This window comes from Somniosus microcephalus, chromosome 10, assembly GCF_052327205.1.
Source record: "Somniosus microcephalus isolate GS21.2 chromosome 10, FLI_Smic_1.0, whole genome shotgun sequence".
NCBI classification, from domain to species: Eukaryota; Metazoa; Chordata; class Chondrichthyes; order Squaliformes; family Somniosidae; genus Somniosus; species Somniosus microcephalus.
The window spans coordinates 6,824,156-6,844,868 of record NC_140996.1 but is presented as its reverse complement, the minus strand read 5'-3'; the positions used below and the strand labels follow the sequence as shown (position 1 = coordinate 6,844,868).

Sequence of the window (20,713 nt, the reverse complement as noted above, 5' to 3'; positions counted from 1 at the left end):
TCTACCTCTATCACTATCTCTCTATCACTCTCTCTCTCCCTCTCTCTATCACTCCCTCTATCACTCGCTCCCACTATCACTCGCTATTCACTCTCTCTTTCACTCTATCACTCTCCCTCTATCACTATCTCTCTATCACTCTCTCTCTCTCCCTCTATCACACTCTCTCTCTCCCTCCATCGCTCGCTCTATCCCTCCATCGCTCGCTCTCTCCCTCTCACTCCCTCTCACTTTCCCTCTCTCTCTCTCCCTCTATCACTCTCTTTCCCTCTCTCTCTCTCCCTCTATCTCTCTCTCTCCCTCTGTCTCTTTCCCTATCACTCTCTCTCCCTCTATCTCTCTCTATCACTCTTTCCCTATCTCTCTCTCTCCCTCTATCACTTTCTCCCTCTATCACTCTCTCTCCCTCTATCTCTCTCTCCCTCTATCTATCTCTCTCCCTCTATCTCTCTCTCTCCCTCTATCTCTCTCTCTCCCTCTATCACTCTCTCTCCCTCTATCACTCTCTCTCCCTCTATCTCTCTCTCTCCCTCTATCTCTCTCTCTCCCTCTATCTCTCTCTCTCCCTCTATCTCTCTCTCTCCCTCTATCACTCTCTCTCCCTCTATCTCTCTCTCTCCCTCTATCTCTCTCTCTCCCTCTATCACTCTCTCTCCCTCTATCTCTCTCTCTCCCTCTATCTCTCTCTCTCCTTCTATCTCTCTCTCTCCCTCTATCTCTCTCTCTCCCTCTATCTCTCTCTCTCCCTCTATCACTCTCTCTCCCTCTATCACTCTCTCTCCCTCTATCTCTCTCTCCCTCTATCTCTCTCTCTCCCTCTATCTCTCTCTCTCCCTCTATCTCTCTCTCTCCCTCTATCACTCTCTCTCCCTCTATCTCTCTCTCTCCCTCTATCTCTCTCTCTCCATCTCTCTCTCTCCCTCTATCACTCTCTCTCCCTCTATCTCTCTCTCTCCCTCTATCTCTCCTTCTATCTCTCTCTCTCCCTCTCTCTCTCTCTATCACTCTCTTTCCCTATCACTCTCTCTCCCTCTCCCTCTATCACTCTCGTTCCCTATCTCTCTCTCTCCCTCTATCACTCTCGTTCCCTATCTCTCTCTCTCCCTCTATCACTCTCTTTCCCTATCTCTCTCTCCCTCTATCACTCTTTCCCTCTCTCTCTCTCCCTCTATCTCTCTCTCTCCCTCTATCACTCTCTTTCCCTCTATCTCTCTCTCCCTCTATCTCTCTCTCTCCCTCTATCTCTCTCTCCCTCTATCTCTCTCTCTCCCTCTATCACTCTCGTTCCCTATCTCTCTCTCCCTCTATCTCTCTCTTTCAATTCAATTCAATTCAATTCAAATCGCTTTATTGGCATGATAAGGTACATCTTATGTTGCCAAAGCATCAAAATACATTTATGGTTGAACACATAAACGCAGTTCTATTCATACAGTGTATAAACAGGTATATCCGAGTGTATAAATATACATTCGCATTATTTATATATACTCTTTTCTTAGTTTACTGGTTGTCCCTCTGTTCATGGCAAGCTGTAACATAGTGTGCCGCCAGTGTTACACAGCTTCTCTCCTCCCCCAGTAGGTATGGGAGTTTTTGGTTGTCATTCAGATTTCTGAATTCAGGGCATATTTGTGAGAATTTTTGGTAGAAATTCTCCCTGATGCCCTGATATTTTCCACAGGCTGTGAGGAAGTGCATCTCTGTCTCCACTACTCCCTGACTGCAGTGAGAGCATATCCTGTCCTCTCTTGGCAGCCTGGTCTGCCTGTGCCTGCCTTTTTCGATCGCTAGGCTATGTTCGCTAAGTCTGTACCTTTTCAAGGTTTTTCTCAGTTTGTTATCCTTTACCATGGTCAGGTAATCAGCTATGTTGTATTGTCTGTTTAGGGTCAAGTAGCAATTGAGTTTGCTTTGGGTTTTTGTTGTTTCTGCCCAATATGTCAGATATTTTTCCTTTTGCTTAGCGACGATTGTGTTGGGTCGAATTCTTTGTGTTACGCTGTCTCCCTCTCTCCCTCTATCACTCTCTTTCCCTATCTCTCTCTCCCTCTATCACTCTCTTTCCCTATCTCTCTCTCTCCCTCTATCACTGTCTTTCCCTATCTCTCTCTCTCCCTCTCTCTCTATCACTCTCTCTCTCCCTCTCTCCCTTACAGTCTATCACTCTCGCTATCGCTCTCTCTCTCTCCCTCTAGCGCTCTCCCTCTCCCTCTATCACTCTCCCTCTCCCTCTATCGCTCTCCCTCTCACTCTCTCTCTCCCTCCCTCTATCACTCTCTCTCTCTTTCATTCTCCCTCTATCACTCTCTCTCTCTCTTTCATTCTCTCTCTATCACTCTCTCTCTTCCGCTATCTCTCCCTCTCCCACTCTCCCTCTATCTCTCCCTCTATCACTCTCCCTCTCCCTCTCACACACACTCTCTTTCTCTCTCCCTCTATCACTCTCTCTCTATTACTCCCACTCTCCCTCTCTCTCTCTCACACACACACTCTCTCTCTCTTTCTCTCTCCCTCTATCTCTATCACTCCCACTCTCTCTCACACACACTCTCTTTCTCTCTCCCTCTATCACTCTCTCTCTATCACTCCCACTCTCTCTCACACACACTCTCTTTCTCTCTCCCTCTATCACTCTCTCTCTATCACTCCCACTCTACCTCTCCCTCACTCTCTATCACACACACACACTCTCTCTCTCTCTGGTTGCCATGGTTTTGTGCCTGTTCTGTCGCACTGTGAGGTCGGTGTGTCGCGGGCTGATGACGCAGGCGGCGCCATGTCGTTCCTTGTGGACTCGATCATCATGTTCTCGTCGCAGGTCAGTGAGGCCGGAGAGCGGACCCCGGACTTCGGACCTTGAGACCCCGAGACCCCCCCGGGCCGGCGGGAGCCTCAGAGTTCAAGGCCAGAGTCCGCATCGTCACCTCGGCTCAGATCACCCGCAACTCGCCCCCTTACATCGCACCCTAACCTCAGCCCACATCAAACACCCCCCTCCCTTACTACCTTCCCCCCTCCACCCTCACTCACCCCCTCCTCCACCCTCACTCACCCCACTCCCCCCCTCCACCCTCACTCACCCCCCTCCACCCTCACTCACCCCACTCACCCCCCTCCACCCTCACTCACCCCACTCCCCCCCTCCACCCTCACCCCACTCCCCCCCTCCACCCTCACTCACCCCACTCCCCCTCCTCCACCCTCACTCACCCCACTCCCCCCCCCACCCTCACTCACCCCCCCCCCCACCCTCACTCACCCCCCCCCCCACCCTCACTCACCCCACTCCCCCCCTCCACCCTCACTCACCCCCCCTCCACCCTCACTCACCCCCCCTCCACCCTCACTCACCCCCCCACCCTCACCCCCCCACCCTCACCCCCCCTCCTCCACCCTCACCCCCCACCCTCACCCCCCCACTCTCAACCCCCCCACCCTCACCCCCCCCCACCCTCACCCCCCCACACCCTCACCCCCCCACCCTCACCCCCCCACCCTCACCCCCCCACCCTCACCCCCCCACCCTCACACCCCCCCACCCACCACCCTCACCCCCCCTCCCCTCACCCTCACCCCCCCTCCCCTCACCCCCCCCACCCTCACCCCCTCCCCCCCCACCCTCACCCCCCCCACCCTCACCCCCCCCACCCTCACCCCCCCACCCTCACCCCCCCACCCTCACCCCCCTCACCCTCACCCCCCCTGCCCTCACCCTCACCCCCACCCTCACCCCCCCTCACCCCCACCCCCCTCACCCCCACCCTCACCCCCCCTCACCCCCACCCTCACCCCCCCTCACCCCCACCCTCACCCCCCCTCACCCCACCCCACCCTCACCCCCCCCACCCCACCCTCACCCCCCCCACCCCACCCTCACCCCCCCCACCCCACCCTCACCCCCCCACCCCACCCTCACCCACCCCACCCTCACCCCCCCCACCCCACCCTCACCCCACCCCACCCTCACCCCCCCACCCCACCCTCACCCCCCCCACCCTCACCCCCCCACCCCACCCTCACCCCCCTCACCCCCCCACCCCACCCTCACCCCCCCCACCCTCACCCCCCCCACCCTCACCCTCACCCCCCCCACCCTCACCCCCCCACCCCACCCTCACCCCCCCCACCCTCACCCCCCCACCCCACCCTCACCCCCCCACCCCACCCTCACCCCCCCCACCCTCACCCCCCCCACCCTCACCCCCCCCACCCTCACCCCCCCCCCACCCCCCCCCCCACCCTCACCCCCCCCCCACCCTCACCCCCCCCACCCTCACCCCCCCCACCCTCACCCCCCCACCCCACCCTCACCCACCCCACCCTCCCCCCACCCTCACCCCCCCCACCTCACCCCCCCACCCTCACCCCCCCCCCACCCTCACCCCCCCACCCTCACCCCCCCACCCCCCCCCACCCTCACCCCCCCACCCCCCCCACCCTCACCCCCCCACCCCCCCCACCCTCACCCCCCCCACCCTCACCCCCCCGCCTCACCCCCCCCGCCTCACCCCCCCCACCTCACCCCCCCCCACCCTCACCCCCCCCACCTCACCCCCCCCACCCTCACCCCCCCCACCCTCACCCCCCCCACCCCCCCCACCCTCACCCCCCCCACCCCCCCCACCCTCACCCCCCCCACCCTCACCCCCCCCACCCTCACCCCCCCCACCCTCACCCCCCCCCACCCTCACCCCCCCCCACCCTCACCCCCCCCACCTCACCCCCCCCACCCTCACCCCCCCACCCTCACCCCCCCCACCCTCACCCCCCCCACCCTCACCCCCCCCACCCTCACCCCCCCCACCCTCACCCCCCCCACCCTCACCCCCCCCCACCCTCACCCCCCCCACCTCACCCCCCCCACCCTCACCCCCCCACCCTCACCCCCCCCCACCCTCACCCCCCCCACCCTCACCCCCCCCCACCCCCACCCATCACCCTCACCCATCACCCTCACCCCCTCACCCACCACCCTCACCCCCTCACCCACCACCCTCACCCCACCCCCCCTCACCCCACCCCCCCTCACCCTCACCCCACCCCACCCCACCCTCACCCAATTCACAATTCAAATCGCTTTATTGGCATGATAAGTTACATCTTATGTTGCCAAAGCATCAAAATACATTTATGGTTTAGCACATAAACGCAGTTCTATTCATACAGTGTATAAACAGGTATATCCCTGAGTGTATAAATATACATTCGCATTGTTTATATATATTCTTTTCTTAGTTTACTGGTTGTCCCTCTGTTCATGGCAAGCTGTAACATAGTGTGCCGCCAGTGTTATACAGCTTCTCTCCTCTCCCAGTAGGAATGGGAGTTTTTGGTTGTCATTCAGATTTCTGAAATCAGGGCATATTTGTGAGAATTTTTGGTAGAAATTCTCCCTGATGCCCTGATATTTTCCACAAGCTGTGAGGAAGTGCATCTCTGTCTCCACCACTCCCTGACTGCAGTGAGAGCATATCCTGTCCTCTCTTGGCAGCCTGGTCTGCCTGTGTCTGCCTTTTTCGATCGCTAGGCTATGTTCGCTAAGTCTGTACCTTGTCAAGGTTCTTCTCAGTTTGTTATCCTTTACCATGGTCAGGTAATCAGCTATGTTGTATTGTCTGTTTAGGGCCAAGTAGCAATTGAGTTTGCTTTGGGTTTTTGTTGTTTCTGCCCAATATGTCAGATATTTTTCCTTTTGCTTAGCGACGATTGTGTTGGGTCAAATTCTTTGTGTTACCCTGTCACTGTCCTGGGGCTGGCTATTGTTAGTATTGTTAGTAGTTACTTCACTGAGTCCCAGGACTAGTTGACTGAGGGTATTCTTCTTTATGGTCAGCTCTTGGCATTTCAGGGCGTCGTAGTGATAGCATTGGGGATTGCTCATTTGTAGGTGATTCCAAAATTTGGTGGCTCTTTTTTGGATAGTGATTATTAATGGATATTGGCCTAGTTCCGCCCTGCATGCATTGTTTACTGTTTTCCTTTGAGTCCGGAGGATACTTTTACAGAATTCTGCATGTAGGATCTCAATTGGGTGTTTGTCCCATTTTGCAAATTCTTGTTGAGTTAGCGGTCCCCATACCTCACTGCCATAGAGTGCAATTGGTTCAATTACTGATTTGAAAATTTTGAGCCAAATGCTAATTGGGATTTCTATTTGGATTGATTTTTTGATGGCATAGAAAGCCCTTCTTGCTTTCTCTTTCAGTTCATTCACAGCCAGTTTGAAGTTTCCCGTAGAACTGATTTTTAAGCCCAAGTATGTGTAGTTAGTGGTTTGTTCAATTTTGGTTGTTCCTACTGTGAAATTTATTTTGGGTCCCTGATGTTTGGATCTTTGCTGGAACACAAGGACTTTGGTTTTTTGGGGATTTATTGTCAGGGCCCAAGTCTGGCAGTACGACTCCAGCAGGTCCAGGTTTTGCTGTAGCCCCTCTTTAGTAGGTGACAGCAGAACCAGGTCGTCTGCATAGAGGAGGAATTTAACCTTGGATTCATATAGGGTGAGGCCGGGTGCTGTAGATTGTTCAAGTAGTTTTGCCAATCCATTTATGTAAATATTAAAGAGTGTCGGTGAGATTGGCGAGCCCTGCGTCACCCCCCGCCCCTGTGGGAAGTATTTTGTTTGTTTGTCTCCAATTTTAACTGCACATTTGTTGTTTGTATACATTGATTTAATTACATCATATGTTTTCCCTCCTACCCCACTTTCGATAAGTTTCAGGAATAAACCGTCATGCCAGATGGAGTCGAAAGCCTTCTGGAAATCTACAAAGCATGCGTAGATTTTGCTTTTGTTATGGTGAACGTGTTTGTCAATTAGGGTCTGCAGGGTGAAGATATGATCGGATGTTCTATAGTTTGGCAGGAATCCAATTTGGCTTTTACTCAAGACATTGTGCTCCTCAAGGAAGTTTATAAGTCTTTTGGTTATGATGCTACAGAATACCTTCCCCAGGTTACTGTTTACACAGATGCCTCGATAGTTGTTTGGGTTGGTTTTGTCCCCACTTTTGTATATGGGCGTTATGAGTCCTTTGTTCCAGATATCAGGGAAATCACCCTCACCCCCCCACCCTCACCCCCCCACCCCCACCCTCACCCTCACCCCCCCACCCTCACCCTCACCCCCCCACCCTCACCCTCACCCCCCCACCCTCACCCTCACCCCCCCACCCTCACCCTCACCCCCCCACCCCCCCACCCTCACCCCCCCACCCTCACCCCCCCCCACCCTCACCCCCCCCACCCTCACCCCCCCACCCTCACCCCCCCACCCTCACCCCCCCCACCCTCACCCCCACTCACCCTCCCCACCCTCACCCCCCCACCCTCACCCCCCCCCACCCTCACACCCCCCCCACCCTCACCCCCCCCCACCCTCACCCCCTCCACCCTCACCCCCCAAACCTCACCCCCCCCACCCTCACCCCCCCACCCTCACACCCCCACCCTCACCCCCCCCACCCTCACCCCTCACCCCCCCCCCACCCTCACCCCCCCCCACCCTCACACCCCCCCACCCTCACACCCCCCCACCCTCACCCCCCCACCCTCACCTCACCCTCCCCACCCTCACCCTCCCCACCCTCGCCCCCTCACCCCCCCACCCTCACCCCCTCCCCCCTCACCCCCCCACCCTCACCCCCCCACCCTCACCCCCCCACCCTCACCCCCCCACCCTCACCCCCCCACCCTCACCCCCCCTCACCCCTCCCCGCCCTCACCCCCCCCGCCCTCACCCCCCCGCCCTCACCCCCGCCCTCAGCCCCCCCCGCCCTCACCCCCCCCCACCCTCACACCCCCCCCTCCCCCTCACTCACCCCCCCTCCACCCTCACTCACCCCCCTCCTCCACCCTCACTCACCCCCCTCCTCCACCCTCACTCACCCCCCTCCTCCACCCTCACTCACCCCCCTCCTCCACCCTCACTCACCCCCCTCCTCCACCCTCACTCACCCCCCTCCTCCACCCTCACTCACCCCCCTCCTCCACCCTCACTCACCCCCCTCCTCCACCCTCACTCACCCCCCTCCTCCACCCTCACTCACCCCCCTCCCCCGCCTCCCCCTCCCCCGCCTCCCCCTCCCCCGCCTCCCCCTCACCCCCCTCCCCCGCCTCCCCCTCACCCCCCTCCCCCGCCTCCCCCTCACCCCCCTCCTCCGCCTCCCCCTCACTCCCTCCCTCCCTCCCCCCCTTTAACAGGCAAAGGCAGGGGGCGATCAATCCAATGATTGATTGTAAAGCCATGCAAGTGTGTGTCTGTGATTCTGTCGGCACCATAGTGGCCAGGGTGTTTGAGAGAACCGCTGAAATAGTGAGAGAACTGTGTCTCTGTGATCAAAGGCGGTCACCCAAAATAAAAGCGCGTGTGTCAGCCGTGGCTCAGTGGCTACATTCTCACCTCTGAGTCAGAAGCCCCACTCCAGAGACTTGAGCCCATAATCCAGGCTGACACTCCCAGTGCAGTACTGAGGGAGCGCTGCACTGTCGGAGGTGCCGTCTTTCAGATGAGACCTTAAACCGAAGCCCAGTCTGTCCTCTCAGGTGGACGTAAAGGATCCCATGTACTATTTTGAAAAAAAGCAGTGAAGTTCTCTCTGGTGTCCTGGGGCCAATATTTATCCCTCAACCAACATCACCCCCCCACCCTCACCCCTCCACACTCACCCCCTCCTCCACCCTCACTCATAATATCTGGTCATTATCACATTGCTATTTGTGGGGGCTTGCTGTGCGCAAATTGTTTGCTGTGTTTCCTACATTACAAAGTCATTTTGAAGTGACTGCACTTCAAAAGTACTTCACTGTGATTGTGAAAGGTGCTATAGAAATGCGTCTTTCATTTTTTCCCTGCCACCTATAATTGACAGGATTTTCAAACCCCGAGCTCAGACAGAGTAATGCCTTACCATGCCAGGATGGTCAAACAAATGGGATTACTGATTGGAGCAATATTTTGGGGAGGTGGATTTAATTTCTCTACTGCCCTAGATGTGGTCCCAATGTGTTGTACAATAACACATTTAACAGAACCCCCCCAAGTGGTGTATTTTTTAAAAATTCGTTACATTATTGGGATGTCCCGTTCATCTAAATTTTGAGTGTAAAGTTGGGGCGAACCCATCGCCCCTGTGCTCGCTGATCTACATTGGCACCCGGTCCACCAACGCCTCGATTTTAAAATTCTCATCCTTGTGTTCAAATACCTCCATGGCCTCACCCCTCCCTATCTCTGTAAACTCCTACAGCCCTCCAAGATATCTGTGTTCCTCTAATTCTGGCCTCTTGTGCATCCCTGATTTTAATCGCTCCACCATTGGCGGCCGTGCCTTCAGCTGCCTAGGTTCTGGAATTCGCTCCCTGAACCTCGTTGCCTCTCTATCTCTCTCTCCTCCTTTAAGATGCTGCTTAAAACCTACCTCCCCACCTGTCCTAATACTTCCTTCTGTGGCTCGGTGCCAAATGTTGTTTGATAATCGCTCCTGTGAAGCACCTTGGGATATTTTACTATGTTAAAGGTGCTATATAAATGCAAATTATTTTTGAGTGGTTTAAGAAAGACTTACTGTCAGGCTATAGAATATATAACTGCTACGGGGGTCATGTTGACTTAATTATCCTTTGGGTTTGTAGTCGTCCAATGCTCTCCTGGCTGACCTTTCACCCTCCCTAAACTCATCCATAAGAACATAAGAAATAGGAGCAGGAGTAGGCCAATCGGCCCCTCGAGCCTGCTCCGCCATTCAATAAGATCATGGCTGATCTGATCCTAACCGCCGATCCACTATCACAGAACCATCTCCTGAATCTAACAGAATTAGACACATGAAATAGGAGCAGGATCAGGCTACACGGCCCCTGGGCCCGCTCCGCTACCCACAGGGCCATGACCGATCCGAACCTAGACTCATGTCCAAATTCCTGCCCGCTCCCCGTAACCCTTAATTCCCTTTACTTCTAGGAAACTGTCTATTTCTGTTTTAAATTTATGTAATGATGTAGCTTCCACAGCTTTTTGGGGCAGCATATTCCATGGACCTACCACCCTCTGAGTGAAGTAGTTCCTCCTCATCTCAGTTTTGAAAGAGCAGCCCCTTATTCTAAGACTTTGCCCCCTAGTTCTAGTTTCACCCATCATCGGGAACATCCTCCCCGCATCCACCCGATCCAACCCCTTCACAATCTTATATGTTTCAATAAGATCGCCTCTCATTCTTCTGAACTCCAATGAGTAGAGTCCCAATCTACTCAACCTCTCCTCATATGTCTATCCCCTCATCCCCGGGATTAACCGAGTGAACCTTCTTTGTACTGACTCGAGAGCAAGTATGTCCTTTCTTAAGTATGGACACCAAAACTGTACGCAGTATTCCAGGTGCGGTCTCACCAATACCTTGTACAACTGAAGCAATACCTCCCTATTTTTATATTCTATCCCCCTAGCAATGAAAGCCAACATTCCATTGGCCTTCTTAATCACTTGCTGCACCTGCACACTAACCTTTTGAGTTTCGTGCACCAGGACCCCCAGATCCCTTTGTACTTCAGTACTTTCCAGTTCCTTGCCATTAAGATAATAACTTGCTCTACCATTTTTCCTGCCAAAGTGCATAACCTCACACTTTCCAGTATTGTATTCCATCTGCCAAATCTCTGCCCACTTACTTAGCCTGTCTATGTCCCCTTGCAGGTTTTTTATGTCCTCCTCACTCACTACTTTCCCTCCCATCTTAGTATCATCTGCAAACTTTGATATGTTACACTCGGTCCCCTCCTTCAAATCGTTAATATAGATTGTAAAGAGTTGGGGACCCAGCACTGACCCCTGCGGAACACCACTAGTTACTGATTGCCAGTCTGAGAATGAACCATTTATCCCAACTCTCTGCCTTCTGTTAGATAGCCAATCCTCTATCCATGCCAGAATATTACCCCCAATCCCGTGATTTTTTATCTTAAGCAATAATCTTTTGTGTGGCACCTTGTCAAATGCCTTTTGGAAGTCTAAATACACTACGTCCACTGGTTCCCCTTTATCCGCCCTATATGTTACTTCCTCAAAGAACTCCAGCAAATTTGTCAAACATGACTTCCCCTTCATAAAACCATGCTGACTTTGTCCTATTAAATTATGATTATCCAAATGTCCTGTTACTGTCTCCTTAATAATGGACTCTAAAATTTTACCTACCACAGATGTTAGGCTAACCGGTCTATAGTTTCCAGCCTTCTGTCTACTGCCCTTTTTAAATAAGGGTGTTACATTAGCAGTTTTCCAGTCTGTCGGGACCTTTGCCGAGTCCAGGGAGTTTTGGAAAATTATTACCAATGCATCCACAATCCCTACCGCCACTTCCCTCAAGACCCTAGGATGTAAGCCATCAGGTCCAGGTGATTTATCCGCCTTGAGTCCCATTATTTTACCGAGTACAACTTCCTTAGTGATTTTGATCGTGTTTAGCTCCTCCCCCCCTTTAGCCCCCTGTTTGTGCAGTGTTGGGATATTCTTAGTGTCTTCTACTGTAAAGACTGATATAAAATATTCATTCAGTGTTTTTGCCATCTCCATATTTCCCACCATTAATTTCCTGGTCTCATCCTGTAAGGGACCAACATTTACTTTAGCCACCCTTTTTCTTTTTATATAACTATAAAAACTCTTACTATCTGTTTTTATATTTTTTGCTAATTTACTTTTATAATCTATCTTCCCTTTCTTAATCAAGCTTTGTGTTATTTTTTGCTGTCTTTTAAAGTTTTCCCAATCCTCTATCCTCCCACTAGATTTGGCTACCTTATATGCCCTTGTTTTTAGTTGAATACTATCCTTAATTTCTTTACTTAGCCACGGATGGCTGTCTTTTCTTTTACACCCTTTTCTTTTCAGTGGAATATATTTTTTTTGGAAGTTGTAAAATAACTCCTTAAATGTACACCACTGATCATGTATCGTCTTACCCTTTAACCTATTTTCCCAATCCACTCTACTCAATTCTGCTCTCATACCTTCATAGTCTCCTTTATTCAAGCTTAGCATGCTTGTTTGAGATCCAACCTTCTCACCCTCTAATTGAATATGGAATTCAACCATGTTATGGTCACTCATTCCAAGGGGATCCTTTACTAGGACATTTTTAATTAATCCTGTCTCGTTACACAGGACCAGATCTAAGGTTGCTTGCCCCCTGGTCGGTTCAGTTACATACTGCTCAAGAAACCCATCCCTAATACAGTCAATGAATTCATCCTCAAGGCAGCCCTGCCCAATTTGATTTGTCCAATTAATATGATAGTTAAAATCCCCCATAATTATAGATGTTCCCTTATTACAAGCCTCAACTATTTCCTGATTGATACTCCGTCCAACAGAGTTGCCACTGTTCGGAGGCCTATAGACTCCGCCCACTAGTGTTTTTTTTCCCCTTATTATTCCTTACCTCCACCCAAACTGTTTCATTATCCTGATCTTTTGACCCAATATCATTTCTCTGTATTACAGTGATTCCTTCCTTTATTAACATAGCCACCCCACCTCCCCTTCCTTCCTGCCTGTCCTTCCTGATCGTTAAATAACCTGGTATGTTTAATTCCCAGGCATTGTCACCCTGCAGCCATGTTTCTGTAATGGCCACAAGATCATACCCATATGTAGTTATTTGTGCCATTAACTCATCTATTTTGTTACGAATGCTACGTGCATTCAGATAGAGAACTTTCAAAGATGTTTTGTGACACTTAGTTCCTGCTTTTGCCCTTTTTATTACTTTACCTTTTACTCCATACCTTCTGCCCCTTCCTGACTCGCTCTGGTTTTTAATTTCCCCACTGCTACCTAAGTCTATGACCTTCTCTGTTGTCATTTTTATTATTTGCTCTCTGGGAACCTCCCCCCCACTAGTTAGTTTGAAGCCCTCTCTACAGCCCTAGTTATTTGATCCGCCAGGACTCTAGTCCCAGCACTGGCCAAGTGAAGCCCGTCCCAACGGAACAGCTCCCTCCTGCCCCAGTACTGGTGCCAGTGTCCCAGGAAGCAAAACCCATTTCTCCCACACCAGTCTTTGAGCCACGCATTTAACTCTCTAATTTTATTTGTCCTAGCCAAATTCGCTTGTGGCTCAGGTAATAATCCAGAGATTATTACCCTTGTGGTTCTGCTTTTTAATTTGGCCCCTAGCTGCTCAAACTCCCTCAGCAGAACCTCCTTCCTTGTCCTATCTATGTTGTTGGTACCAACATGGACCACGACAACTGGATCCTCCCCCTCCCACTCCAAGTTTCTCTCCAGTCCAGAGGAGATGTCCTTAACCCTGGCACCGGGCAGGCAACACAGCCTTCAGGACTCTCGCTCTCGGCTGCAAAGAACTCTATCTATCCCCCTAACGATACTATCCCCTACCACTACAACATTTCTTTTAACTCCCCCCACTTGAATGGCCCCCTGCTCCACGGTGCTGTGGCCAGGTTGCTCATCCTCCCCGCAGTCCCTGTTCCCATCCTCACAGGGAGTAAGAGCCTCGAACCTGTTGAACAAGTGCAAGGGCTGCGGCTCCTCCAACACTACCTCCTGGATCCCCGTACCTGCCTCACTTCTAGTCACACCATCCTGACCCTGGCCACGGACTACATCTGAATTAATTAATCTAATTGGTGTGAATACCTCGTGATACACAGAGTCCAGGTAACTCTCCCCCTCCCTGATGTGTCTCAGTGTTTGAAGCTCGAACTCCGGCTCTTCAACACGGAGCCGGAATTCCTCGAGCAGCCAACACTTACTGCAAATGTGATCACCGTGAGCATCAATGGTGTCCACCAGCTCCCACATATTGCAGCAGCAACATATCACCTGATCTCCCATTCTATGTAATTAATTAAATTTGTTAATATTATTCTTAAATACCCTCTGCCCCGATTCTAGATGGTGTATATCACACCTTAGAAACTATAAACCAAAGAGATTTAAGCTTAAAAAGGGAGAAATACTTACCAACCAATCACTTACCTGCTTTCTGGTGACGTCACACTTGGATTACTTTTTACCTCACTGCTTCCCTCCGAGTTCCCAGACTGGAGATTGGTTCCAAAACTCTGCTGCCCGTATCCTAACTCACACCAAGTCCTGTTCCAAACTCTGGAATTCCCTCCCTAAACCTCTCCTCTTCTCTACACCTCTCTCCTCCTTTAAGACTCCCCTTTAAAACCGACCTCTTTGACCAAGCTTTTGGTCACCTGTCCTAATCTCTCCTTCTGTGGCTCGGTGTCAGATTTTGTTTTATAACACTCCTGTGAAGCGCCGCGGGACGTTTTATACGCTAAAGGCGCTATATAAATGCAGGTTGTTGTACAGGAAACTTTGTGCTATCCGGCACCGACGGGACCGAGCTGTTGCCGTTCCCTCAAAACTGCCGGACACTCCAGCGCTAATGTTGAAAGATACGGAAGCTTCTGAGCTCCGTATCTGTCAACAAACCCTGTTGCTTACAGCTTCTAAACAGTCCAAGCGTCTCTGTAGCTTAGCAACAGCTTCAGCAGACCTTGCGGAGCTTGACTGTTGAGGAAAAAAGCAATGAGAAGAAAAAAAAACTAACGAAAACGGCTCCTGATTTTTGCCGGTGGCTCGAGCATTCCGGACAGTTAGCCTCCGGATAACACAAAGTTTCCTGTACTGTGTTAGTCTGAGACTTCAGATCATTGGACAATTCCAGTCCTGTGTATATGAATGCTGCGCCTCCAATTTGTTCGGGATATTGACGTTTTTTGTGCATGTCTTTTGCAGGTCCTGTTTTTTGGATTCGGGTGGCTTTTCTTTATGCGTCAGTTATTCAAGGATTATGAGGTAAATTTCTAATTACTACAAAGTCAACTCGATGGGATTGCTATTGTCCGTGGGACAAGTATCCAAAACAAGGTTCATTATGGCTTGGGTTGTTATTGGATACAACATGCTCCTTAAAATAATCTTTTTTAAGTTAGTTGTACGTTGTTTGAATTTCTTTGCGATTTTGAGTATAGACATTCAGGTTTTTTCATTCTCTTTTCTTTGTACTCTAGAGGGATAGAATTGAAAGAAAAGAAAAACTTGCATTTCTATAGCGCCTTTCATGTCCACCGGACGTCTCAAAGCGCTTTACAGCCAATGGAGTCGTTTTGGAGTGTAGTCACTGTTGTAATGTGGGAAAAGCAGGGAAGATATGTTGAACATACAGAACCTTGGTTAGACCACACTACAAGTACTGTGCACAGTTCTGCTCTCCATATACCTTGGTTAGACCACACTTGTAACACTGTGCACAGTTCTGGTCTCCATATTACAAAAAGGATATCGAGGCCCTGGAGAAGGTGCAAAAAAGATTTACAAGGATCATACCAGAACTGAGAGGTTATAACTACCAGGAAAGATTGAACAGACTGGGGCTGTTCAGAAACTGAATTAATATTTAATAAATTTAGTACCCTGTCTTTCTCCCTCTTCGCCCCCCCCCAAAAAGGAAAATTAATCCCAGTGTAAACATTTTCTTCATCAGATTACACATGCAGATCATACTGTGTGAGAGAAATCTGTGTCATGCAGGCCCAGGTTTTCTCATTGTAATACTGCCAGCAATCCATTAAACCAATGTTCATTCATGTCCTTTAGAGAAGGAAACCTGCTGTCCTTACCTGGTCTGGCCTGTATGTGACTCCAGTCCTACACCAATGTGGTTAGAAACATTGGGGGAGAAATTGGGTGAGTAGCGCCACCTGTTAGCGCCTAAAGAGGCAGTCAGTGGCTGTAGCGCCACTGGCTGCGCCTCCCGCGATATTCAGCAGGGGCGCTAATGGTGGCGTTAGCCTTTTGCGCTGCGCCGCCACCGATGACGTCATCGGTGTGCGCAGCGCCCCATTCGCGCCCTGATCGCGATATTTGGTAGCGAACGCCACTGTAGCGCCGTTCGCTACCTGCGCCCGGTTCACGGGGCCTTGCTGCGCCGGCAGAGGCGCAAGTTAAGGTGGAGGCGCGGGGCGGCCGCTTTTTCGGCAGCCGCCTGCCAGCACCTCCGTCCCCGGCCTCCTGGTCCCCCCCGCCCGCCCCCCCCCCCCCCGCGGCATTGCCGGCTGTTTCCCGAGAGCCCGGCACTTCTCCTTGGTGCCGGGCTCTTTTGCCGGCACTCGCGATCGGGGCTCGCGCTGTTGCAGGCCCCTCCCCCTTAACAATGGGAGGAAGGCCTGCAGTACCGCAGCGTGCCATGCCGCAGCGTGTGGCGCTGCGGCACGTAGCGCTGCGAAATTCACTTTCAGCCTGAATTGGCCCAGCAAGTCACTTGGCTAAGGTCAACTTGGGATGGGCAATAAAAGCCGGCCTTGCCAGCGACACCCACATCCCAAGAATGGATGTTATGATAGGTTGAAGTAAGGTAGGAGGAGGCTCGTGTGGAGCATAAATGCTCTTGGGCAAAATGGTTCGTTTCTGTGCTGTAAATTCTATGTAAATGCATTTATGATGGGAAAACCTGGAGCACATTGCCTTCTCTTCCTGCTACCAGCAACAATTATCGGCTTTACACTGCATGACTTGCTTCTGTTTTAATACTCTCCTCCCGAGAATAGCAGCTTCGCTCATGTCTATACTGCTGGCAGCTGGAGCCAATTGTGCGAGACTCTGTTTTTCTTCTTTGATGCAGGTCCGACAGTATGTTGTCCAAATGGTTTTCTCCGTGATGTTTGCTTTCTCCTGTACTATGTTTGAACTCATCATCTTTGAGATTCTGGGTCTTTTAAACAGCAGGTGAGTGTGTATTCCTTATCAACATTTTAGGATTGTGTAGTGACGCACCTCCTGTCGGTCAGCCCAAGAACATCCTTTCTGTTTTTTTGCAATTGTACATGAAGATCGTCGGGTTTTCTTGAGTTAATTGGAATTAATTGTATTGTTGTTACTTCATCAGTACAGCATTTCCAAAATAAATTCCTTACCTAACTCTTATTTATAGAAAAACAATGAATTGGCATTTAGATAGTGGCTTTTACAACCTCTGGACGTCTCAAAGCGCTTTACAGCCAGTCAAGTTCTTTTGAAGTGTAGTCACTGTTGTAATGTGGGAAACACAGTAACCAATTTGCACACAGCAAGTCCCACAGACAGCAATGTGATAATGACCAGATAATCTATTTTAGATGTTGATTGAGGGATAAATATTGGTCAGGACACTGGGGATAACTTCCCCTGCTCTTCTTCGAACAGTGCCATGAGATCTTTTACATCCACCTGAGAGAGCAGGTGGGGCCTCGGTTTAACGTCTCATCCGAAAGTTGGCACCTCCGACAGTGCGGCGCTCCCTCAGTACTGCATTGGAGTGTAAGCTAGATTTTTGTGCTCGAGTCTCTGGAGTGGGACTTGAACCCACGACCTTCTGACTCAGAGGCGAGAGTGCTGCCCACTGAGCCACGGCTGACACATTAAACCAACGGTATGCTATCATTTTGGCCCAAGTGATCTTAAACTAATGGTATTGCAGTGCTTGTCCTTGTCCTTTTCTAACAGCACGGTCTTAAATCTATCACTTTTATGGTGTACTTATTTACATTTTTAATGAGTGTTCATTTTCACAATAACCTGGTCAGAGATTTCAATGAAACTCCAGTCCGCACATTGCCACTGGTTATTTTGTTTTCTATTGTGGTTTTAATTGCCATTTATAGTCATTCAGTTTGATTTCAATTGTAGTTCTAAGGCACAGGGACTTAAATGCTCCTTTTTTAAATCGGCGAGACTAATCCCTAGTGGTTATGTTAAAGTACTTTAGAGAGCGGGAGTAAAAACGACTCCCATTTAATAGATCTGCAGATAAAGGAAACTAGAAGGTAGAAGCAGGACAAGTAGAAAAGTTAGCAATCCCAGATGGTTTGCATCATGGAATACTAAAGGAAGTTGGGAGAAGAGATAGCAAAGCCACTAACCAGGAGCTGTGCCAAACATAGGAATGGGAGGAGGCCATTCAGCCCCTCGAGCCTGTTCCACTGTTCAATTAGATCATGGCTGATCTGTATCTTAACTCCATTTTACCCGCCTTTGCGCCATATCCCTTGATGCTCTTACCCAACAAAAATCTATCGCTCGCAGTCTTTGAAATTGTAATTGCCTTTTGGGGCAGGGAGTCCCAGATTTCCACTCCCCTTTCTGTGAATAGGTCTTGATTTCACTCCTGAAAGGCACAGCTCTAGTTTTAATATTATTGGGACGTGAAGGTGGCAAATGTTACACTCCAGAAACGAGGAGCAGATAAGCTACAAAACAAAGCCAGTTGACCTTGTTTCAGTTGTGGTTAACTTCAAGTTATTTGGAAAGATATTAATCGGGGTTAGTCAGCGTGGATTTGTAAGGACAGGTCACACTTGACTGGTATTTTGAGGAAGTTGTTTTGAGGAGTGTATAGTTAAAGGGAATGTGGTGATGTTGCAGATAGCGAATTTCAGTCATCCTGTGAACCCTTTGAGTTTTTTGAATTTGAGGCAGCTTTGTGCTAGGATTGGGATTGCCCAAAACCATTCTGTTTATGACCCTTACAACAAACAGAAGAGACGTTCATCCCAACAGCCTGGGCTGGATTTCAAGGACTTGAAGCCGGGTCTGTTGGTTTCTCATCTGAGCCTCACAATTTGATAGGATGTTTATTCACCGTCTACTGAAGAGAATGCGATCACATGGCTGCACGTGATCCAGTAAACGTGTACAGTGGCAAGAGTTCCCTGTTCGATCCCTGGGTCTCGCTACATTAGCCTAGATATTGGGCAGATAGAGACACACTGGGTTATATTGGGATATAGAGACACACTGGGTTATATTGGGATATAGAGACACTCTGGGTCATATTGGGATATAGAGACACTCTGGGTCATATTGGGATATAGAGACACTCTGGGTCATATTGGGATATAGAGACACTCTGGGTCATATTGGGATATAGAGACACACTGGGTCATATTGGGATATAGAGACACTCTGGGTCATATTGGGATATAGAGACACACTGGATCATATTGGGATATAGAGACACTCTGGGTCATATTGGGATATAGAGACACTCTGGGTCATATTGGGATATAGAGACACACTGGATCATATTGGGATATAGAGACACTCTGGGTCATATTGGGATATAGAGACACTCTGGGTCATATTGGGATATAGAGACACTCTGGGTCATATTGGGATATAGAGACACTCTGGGTCATATTGGGATATAGAGACACTCTGGGTCATATTGGGATATAGAGACACACTGGGTCATATTGGGCTATAGAGACACACTGGGTCATATTGGGATTAAGAGACACACTGGGTCATATTGGGCAGATAGAGACACACTCTGGTGAATAAGGAGCCCACATTTCACTTCTGGGGGTGGTTATTTATGCCGAAACTGAGGAGGATATTTAGTGTTAAAAACAAGAGTATAAGCAGTGTGATACTGAACATTCTTCCGGCCAGCGCTTTGGACGCACAGGAATTTTAATGGCATCTAATTTTTGTCTTGTTCCAGTTCCAGATATTTCCATTGGAAGTTGAATCTATACATCACCCTTGTGGCGCTTATTTTTATTGTCCCTTTCTACATTGGCTATTTCGTGGTCAGCAACATTCGACTGTGTAAGTAATTGCAGCCATATCATGTACCTGAGATAATACTACAATGTTTATACTACAATGTTTATATTAAAAAGTATTTAATTTGTATGTTCTGAAATCAGTTGAGCTATAATTTAGTTTCAGAAGCTGCTGTCATAAATCTCTCAAACTCTGATCAGTAAAGGTGCCAAAGTGTCTCATCCTGATAAGTCAGTCAAATCCTGAATTAAAAATTAATATTCCAATCACTTGTCCATTTGGATCTATCAGGAGGCCTGGACATTTGGTTTGGTAACTTTCCATTTTACATGTTTGATTCTTTTGCTACTCATTCTTGGCTGCTAGCCAACAGTTGATAGTTGTTGTGTGTGGTAATAAATGGTATCTATAGCTTGTGCTTTGTTAGTTTTATATTATGGTCAATTAGTTGAATTGTCCATAGAATAAAATTTAGAACTAGCCCCTAGCAAAATCAGAGAAGGCGTAGTATTTATCCCTCTATAAAATCATGATCATGCTTGCGTTGGGCTCTAGTCATAGAGTCATAGAGTAATACAGCACGGATAGAGGCCCTTCGGCCCATCGTGTCCGCGCCGGCCATCAAGCCCTGTCTAATCTAATCCCATATTCCAGCATTTGGCCCGTAGCCTTGTATGCTATGGCATTTCAAGTGCACATCCAAATGCTTCTTAAATGTTGTGAGGGTTTCTGCCTCCACAACCCTTTCAGGCAGTGAGTTCCAGACTCCAACCACCCTCTGGGTGAAAAAGTTCTTTCTCAAATCCCCTCTAAACCTCCCGCCCTTTACCTTGAATCTATGCCCCCTAGTTATCGACCCCTCTACTAAGGGAAAAAGCTCCTCAGCATCCATCCTATCTATGCCCCTCATAATTTTGTACACCTCAATCATGTCCCCCCTCAGCCTCCTCAGCTCCAAGGAAAACAAACCCAACCTGCCCAGTCTCTCTTCATAGCTGAAGCGCTCCAGCCCTGGTAACATCCTGGTGAACCTCCTCTGCACCCTCTCTAACGCGATCACATCCTTCCTGTAGTGTGGCGACCAGAACTGCACACAATATTCCAGCTGTGGCCTAACCAGTGTTTTAT

At 50.0% G+C, this 20,713-nt stretch overlaps 1 protein-coding gene across 2 annotated transcripts in view; it reads left to right on the top strand.

Moving 5' to 3' along the window:
* The first annotated feature begins 2,721 nt into the window (after positions 1 to 2,721).
* The window catches only part of gphra (golgi pH regulator A), a 91,850-nt gene continuing 73,858 nt past the window's right edge, over positions 2,722 to 20,713 (top strand). For both annotated transcript variants that reach the window (XM_085998384.1, XM_085998383.1), the window contains exons 1-4: positions 2,722 to 2,821; positions 14,777 to 14,836; positions 16,662 to 16,765; positions 19,521 to 19,627. In XM_085998384.1, the coding sequence (XP_085854510.1) occupies positions 2,780 to 2,821; positions 14,777 to 14,836; positions 16,662 to 16,765; positions 19,521 to 19,627 (313 nt within the window). In that variant the 5' untranslated portion in view covers positions 2,722 to 2,779. The remainder of the gene's footprint in view (positions 2,822 to 14,776; positions 14,837 to 16,661; positions 16,766 to 19,520; positions 19,628 to 20,713) is intronic.